Source organism: Rhodnius prolixus, unplaced genomic scaffold (assembly GCF_049639745.1).
Source record: "Rhodnius prolixus isolate KJV_2025 unplaced genomic scaffold, Rpr scaffold_2, whole genome shotgun sequence".
In the NCBI taxonomy this organism is placed as follows: Eukaryota; Metazoa; Arthropoda; class Insecta; order Hemiptera; family Reduviidae; genus Rhodnius; species Rhodnius prolixus.
This window is the reverse complement of record NW_027411592.1, coordinates 5,410,574-5,417,612: the sequence shown is the minus strand read 5'-3', so window position 1 is coordinate 5,417,612 and position 7,039 is coordinate 5,410,574. Positions and strand designations below refer to the sequence as shown.

Here is a 7,039-nt window from a genome sequence, read left to right as displayed (position 1 = left end):
TTGTATGCTAGTGGTCTCAGATTTGAAAGTTAGCTGCGGATTCTTGATAGCTATTGCTATTATCTTAAATGTCGTTTCTTTTCCTTTGCAAGGCGCCTTATTCTACTCATCAAAGTCCCCCAAAGTTAAACAACATAACTCTCCTTCAACCTTCACTTCTGTCTTATTAATCAAATAAATTTGTAATTATTGTCGTGTTCTATTTTAATTCTTTACAGAATTTTGTTAAAAAACCTATTAAATTATTAAATTTGGTAGTTGTACCTACTTTGCATCAATCTCCTTGATTAAAACTGACCATCTCAACTCATTAACCACTTTAGGCTGGTCCTCAGCGTGGGAAATTTGAAGGAATTTGGATGGGGTGAGTAAAGGAAAATGCCACGATTACACAACGTCTTTGCACATTTATTATTATTAATTTTTTTGTTTTTTTTTTCCTTGTTGTTTTAATTTAATCATTTTTTCAAATAAAATCAACATTATTCAACTCACTCCCATTTTTTTTTACAAGTTTATTTTTTATAACATTTTAATACAACGGAAATGAAAATCACATGACAATTAAATTATTACTTAATTTTTTAATATTTATATATAATTTATATATATTTAACAAATAACATTTACAACTTAATCAGTTTTTTCTTTTTCTTTCTTAATCACTGAAATATAGACATTTTGTCGGAAAAATATTTTTTTATTTTAAGTTGTAAAAACCATAGTTTTGGTCCTTTCTCATACAGCGTGTTTTTTATTGGCCATTGAAATATAGATATCAATTTTATGTTAATTTTCTTTTCCACTAGCTGCTTTTCCCGGTATTTTTCTTTAGGTATAAGAATAGAGAGAGAAAATCCTGTTCACTGAAATCGGACACTGCGACACTGCTTCTGACTAAAACCTTGCTGGAGGCTAGACTGCATTGAATGGCAGTTTAATTACTTATTAAAGAGAACTATTTGTACTTTTTTTTTATTAAGAAAAGTAATCTTGAACAATTTTCTAATCACTACGAGCCAAAGGCTGACCAAGCCTCGGAGTTGCTAGTGGGGAGAAGTCAGAAGTTACCGATCTAAGTAAGTTTGTTTGTAAGATTTTTTCATAGTTCAAGGACCGCTTTCAATCTGTGAGGTATGATGTTCTCTCTTCATCGAGGTTCAGGGATATAGGTGAGTAAATGAAGATATAATGAAGCTGTCTGTGTTCTTGAAGATCTAACAATGGACTTCTCATTCAGTATCAGTCTGCACGATTTGGATTAACAATATATGTAAGAATAAGCCAAGAGAAGTCTTGTTATTTCTCAGATCAGCCCCGGCCCTCATTTCCGATAACTCAAATTAGGAAGTGACCTGTCTTTCGCTTTCTCTCAGTATAAATGTTTGTTTGCACGATGATGTTTGCTCTTGTTGTGGTCAAAGGAATGAAGAAATGTGGAACTGCCAATTGCGACTGAGCGGTCAACAGCCCGAGCAGAGTCAGTGTGAGCATTGAAACTGCACTTCTTCACGACGAAATTACGCTCCTCTGCTGACGCTCAATAACTACTCGAGCTGTCCGTCTATGTGAATGTAATTATTTTCTACAGCAAAACGTTATTTGACAAGCAATTATGAGCCTGGAGAGTTTTGAATCTTACGATGTCACTTTTCATTTTGTGTTGCTCTTGAGAAACAAGTCACTTTCTATAATTTGTATCATTTTATTGGGGGGTCGGTGCTGGTTTTTTGTTTTGCTGAATGTACAGTGAAATTAACTAAACTTACTCAAAAGTATTAATTTTTAAATTCAGTTCTCTGAAATAACAATAACATTGGTTGACTAACAAATAATCTGTGTTTCCTTAGTCTGACTTTAGCAAAGAATTATCTTAGCAGCTGCAATTATTTCAAAAGTTTCTTCGCTCTTGATTAAGAATATGGAATAATTAATATTTAACAAGATGTTTTTCAAATCGGCTTCTTTGTTATTATTAATGAAGTCTTTAATTAATGTGAGTCCAAAATTTGAAATTTTCAATATAAAACTTTAAAAAACCCTTTTACCAAATTAGGCTGTTTATTTTGATTCGAAAAATAAAAAATTGGATACATTATTTTATACATTCTGAAAGTTTATTTTATTGCAATCAACTCGAGAGAATGGTAGAAGTATTGCAGTAGTGGAAAAGAAAACTGAATAAAATAAACAATAAATAATGTTTTTTTTCTGTTTTAATTTTTTTTTTGTAATTAATAACTTTAAGTAGGTACACTCTAAGAACAATGGAATACAATTATTATTATTTATTATTACTATTTTCTTTATTTTATTTTCATTATTATTATTTATACGGTTTATAAATAAATTGAATTGCACAAATTTTTCGCCTCAGATGTAAAAAAAAAACAAAACAAAAATTGTCCTTTTTGTATTAAACTTTTTTAAAAATTCATTTATATATTTTTTTTTTGTACAATCTATATACAAAATTCGATAAGATCATAGAGGCAATAATTAATTTTAAATTTATCCTTCCATTCTTCTTGTATTCGAAAAACTCAAAACATTTCTTAAAATGGCTTTCTATAAAATAAATATTATACATGTATAATGGTGAATGTTCCAGGTCCAGATTTTCTATTGGTATAATGATAATCTCTTAATAAGAACAAGAATAATTTGTTTTGCATTTATTTCAAGCAATTATTATGTACTATAATTTGTCTTATCATTTAAGATGCAGTCATTTTATAGATATTGTTTACAATAGAATGCCGTGCATAAGCGGCCACCAGTTCTATAAATTATTGTGATACATTCTATCAAAAAGTGTCTTATTTTCTTGTAATTTATATGCCTTCAAAACATGGTAGTGCATAAAGAGATTATTTGGAACTGCACAACTAGTTTGCTACTGTGAACAGCAGTCCGCTTAAGATATGATGACGAGTCATAATTAGCAATTACGAGTAAGCGGTTTTCTCTCTAGGCAGTCATGCGGCAACAACTCTTCTCATACGTTTATGAATCTATTGAAATAGTTGGAAGATGGACGGATTTGGTTAGTTGCTTTGAAAGAGGCACATTTTTAAAGTGAAGTCTTTTTTGGTTTTACCTCCAGAGTAAGTAAAGATGCGAATTAGCATTATGAATCCTATTTGGTGATTTATTTGAAATGAGTGCTAATCCCACGAACTGTAAAATTCCAACTGTTATAAGTTTTCTTCAGAACAATTAAGATGATTAGATTCATATAAAAAATTGATGAAGTTTAATGGTCATATTTTTACAGTGACAGTAAAATCAGTCATTGTTGTCGTTTATCTCGAAAAAAACAAGCTAATGTTGACGTGGTGACGCAAAGGGACCTGCAGCAATTACCTGATCTACGGCAGTCGTTGCAAGCCGAAACTTCATCTTCGAAAGTTTAAGAAAGCATCTTCTATAATGAACATCATGATTACAGTTTTTTAGGGGTGCTCATTGATTTTAAAGATTGTGAAGAGGTTATTAATTTAATATTCTAATAATATGGGTATAACGCTTATCAAAACCTTGGGCATGATTATACTTCACACACTCTGTAACTGGACGGTGAAAATTCCCGTGGGTTCTTTTTTTTTGCAAACGGTGCCCAATTATTCCTAATTACTGCATTTATTTAAAGAAGTGACTCCTGACTACACTGAGGCTGTTTTTTTTCACTCAATTAATAATAAATAAATACGCAAAATGATGGTGCAACATGTCTGCCAGATCTTCCTCGTTTAGGACATCTTCAAAATTGCTAAGCTGAGCTTTTCGCCGTCAGTTGGTTACGATGACAAAATTAAGGGCGATGTTTAAAAAATAAATTTTAAATTCGTGTAATGAGATTATTTTTTCAATTTTATTTAATTCTATTTATATTTAGATGTTATTTTATTATTTTTTTGTGAGCATTCTCCTGTGCAGACCCATGATTCCAGCGATAAGAGTTGTTGGACAAATTTATTGTGTATTCTCTAAATGACCACACTTAAAAATTAATTTAAAAGAAAAATCAGTAAATATGGAAAGCTGCATCTTCTACTCTAGTGAAATTATAGTACATAATTGGTTGAGATTTTTTGTTTTTATTTTATGAAAAATTTCAGCTTGATAAATAGTATTTGTACTCATTAATATTTTTCATTTTGCTTTTAATAGCTTGGTTTCAACAAAAATAAAAATTAAAAATAATAAAATAAAACGTGCGTGGTAAAATCTTAATTGCTATTTACAGTACTTTTTATTTTTGTGCTTTATTACACGAATCTCATTGAAAAATAGTCTTAAACAAAAAACTTTCTAACAAAATTATTTATAGGAACACAAAATAACCACAAGTAGGTTCGCCTCAGGCCTCCTCTTTTTTGGGGAAAAAAATTTAGTTTTCTTTTGAACTTTTTATTAGTAGATTTGTTTTTTATTACTTAAAATTAAAAAGCTAATTTTACGTTAGGAACTATTTACAAGTAAAAACAGAGGGATTTTGAATATATTTCTTATTTTAATTTGATTATCCCAAAAAATAGTTCATGTAATTTTTGCCTTTTGTTACTCATTTTCTACTTTCTAATGTTATTATTTATTCGAAATTGAATTTCCACCGGTGAAGTCTCGTTTTCAGGAACTTTTTCAATTCCTAAAAGTTTTAGTAAAATAAAAAAATGTACGTGAGTTCTGGTACAAACAATCAAGGTGAGCTTTATATGATTTTATCTAGAGCGGTCGGAACTTATCTGAAACAAATTGTTTTTTACCGTTTTATCTAATTTTTTCATTGTTACTAAATGAGTAATTTGCCATTCTCAAAGTAGATACTGAAATTGTTGGAAAGCGTTCAGGATTTGAGAAATGTGGCTACTGTTGCTGGGGGAAATCGATTAAAATTATAAACTCTAGGTTAAAGAATCATTCTCAAATTCAAGGAATGAAAAAGAGAGTAAGACAGCCAGAAAAGCTGCTTTAAGGCTAAGGTGGATCAGCGGGACCAAAAAAGGTGCAAGACTTTTTACAAGTGGTTAGAAAACGGCTGCAAAAGAGACTAGACCAACGAAGGCTTCTAGAGCAGACTGCCGCAGATTGGATGGTTGCCTCATTGAAAAGGAAGGAATACTACTGCGGTGAATGAACGCATTCACTATCTGTATAATGTTAACATTATTATTCGTGAGGACGAACAAAGCTCTCCGCCAATGCATTTTTTGGACCCACTGCAGCAACAACAAAGAAATCAGAACAAACAATAAGAATACCTAGACTGGTATCTCCAAAGATTCACAGCTGTGCGAATTCATTGAACAACAGGGGGAAACTGCCTAACCTTGTCAACCGTCAGCTAATTAATACGAAGTGAAGATATGGAACCTTACAAACCAAACAATCTCACAAACTCTATAATAGGGTGTAGAATGAGCCCATAATTGTTGCGGTTTCTGCAATAGGAGCAAACCTTGGCTTTCAGAGATATCCATTAAGATTCAGCTCTTGCTATCAGCGAATGAGGTCCAATGAGCCAATTTGGTCTACTGGCAAAATCCACCGAGCTCATACACGAAAATAAATGCTTTAAAGAAGTCTTCGGATACCCACACAGCATCCTGACTAGAAAATTCTAGGAAGAGGAGAATACCACCAGTCTCTGAGAACATTCAGCAGTAATATGGAGGCAGAGTGAAGCCTTGTGCAGCTGAAGCCAGTTGGCCTTTGGGTTTGGCTCGCCGGGAAAGAAAACTCGACACAATCGTAATTGTCCAAGAATTCTTACTCCAGTCTAGTCAAACAGACATGACTGTCTTATTAGCGCTCTAATTCGCCGGGTGCACAACATATCCTTTAGGACACGATGATGTATGGCCAGTCTCTTGGAATCTATTGTAGTGCGGATTAATATCCCCAAATGTAATTCCGGTGAATACTTCAGTTCGAACATATGACGTTGCAACACTTCCACTAAGAGAAATAAAAAATAAAATCACAGCTCCCGAAAGAAATTCCTTCACAATAAATCGACTTTCTCAACACTACCCTATTCTGTACATACTTTTGAGTCCCTCATTGTATGAGGTGGCCGAGGAACCTACATAAATAGAATATTATAATAATTTACATACTTTCCCATTATTTATTCACAGAAATAGAATAGAAGTAATTAGCGAGAAACATACGATAGTTTTTTATATAGAATATTTAAAGAATTATTTCCCCATTTTTTGTGTGACAATTTTATTTCTTTTTTTCTGTGATTAGACAAAAAAAATATATATATAATAAAAAACATCCATAGTACACCATTCTTGGGGCAGAGGTTCGAATCAGGGACAGTGAAAAAATGTAATTTTCTTTACTTATGTTTTTTTTTATTATTATTATTAAACAATATAATAAATCTACACCCTGATTTTATTTATGTATATTTTAAGGGATGAATTTTATTCTTTTCCTTTCGTAATATTCACTTTTATGAATGAATTACTTTTACTTCGAAATAAATAAACGATTCTTCATTCAAATCATTTGATTTATTTGAATGGAGGAGAGAAAAGCATAGATTTGATTCTTTTCCCCCAAAGATTTGGCGTCTAAGTTTTTCTTTTCCTCGTTTTTTGATTTTTTTGAATAAAATATTTTCTTAAATAACTGAATTTTTTATTTTATTTTTTCAGTCTATTTATTATATTTGTCCGGCCAGCCATAGTCGGCACGCCATGTTGTCGCCTGTAAAGAAATAAACAAATTTAAATTTTTTACTATTGAATTTTGTTTACCATTATTGTAATATTTATTAACAGGCGGGCTTTGAATGAATTTCATTTCAAATGAAAGATTTTATGCAACTTTTTCTGCGAAACTGATATTTGAAATTTCGGAATTAGTTTGTCAGCTCTCTTGTGATTTTTGAAATTCCGAAATGAGGCTTCCATCATTTTAATGGCGATGCTTAACTCTTGAATTATTGCAAAGGCATCTGCAAGAAAGGGCCATTTTTTGTAAACTGACACCACATGTCGTCATTGGAAGACTTTTAATG

General features: G+C 31.5%; 1 protein-coding gene across 3 annotated transcripts in view; it reads right to left on the bottom strand.

Annotated features, from left to right (window-relative positions):
• Positions 1–375: 375 nt before the first annotated feature.
• Positions 376–7,039, bottom strand: part of grn (GATA binding protein grain) — a 141,981-nt gene continuing 135,317 nt past the window's right edge. For all 3 annotated transcript variants that reach the window (XM_074120651.1, XM_074120652.1, XM_074120653.1), the window contains one exon: positions 376–6,726. In XM_074120651.1, coding sequence (XP_073976752.1) covers positions 6,676–6,726 — 51 coding nt within the window. In that variant the 3' untranslated portion in view covers positions 376–6,675. The remainder of the gene's footprint in view (positions 6,727–7,039) is intronic.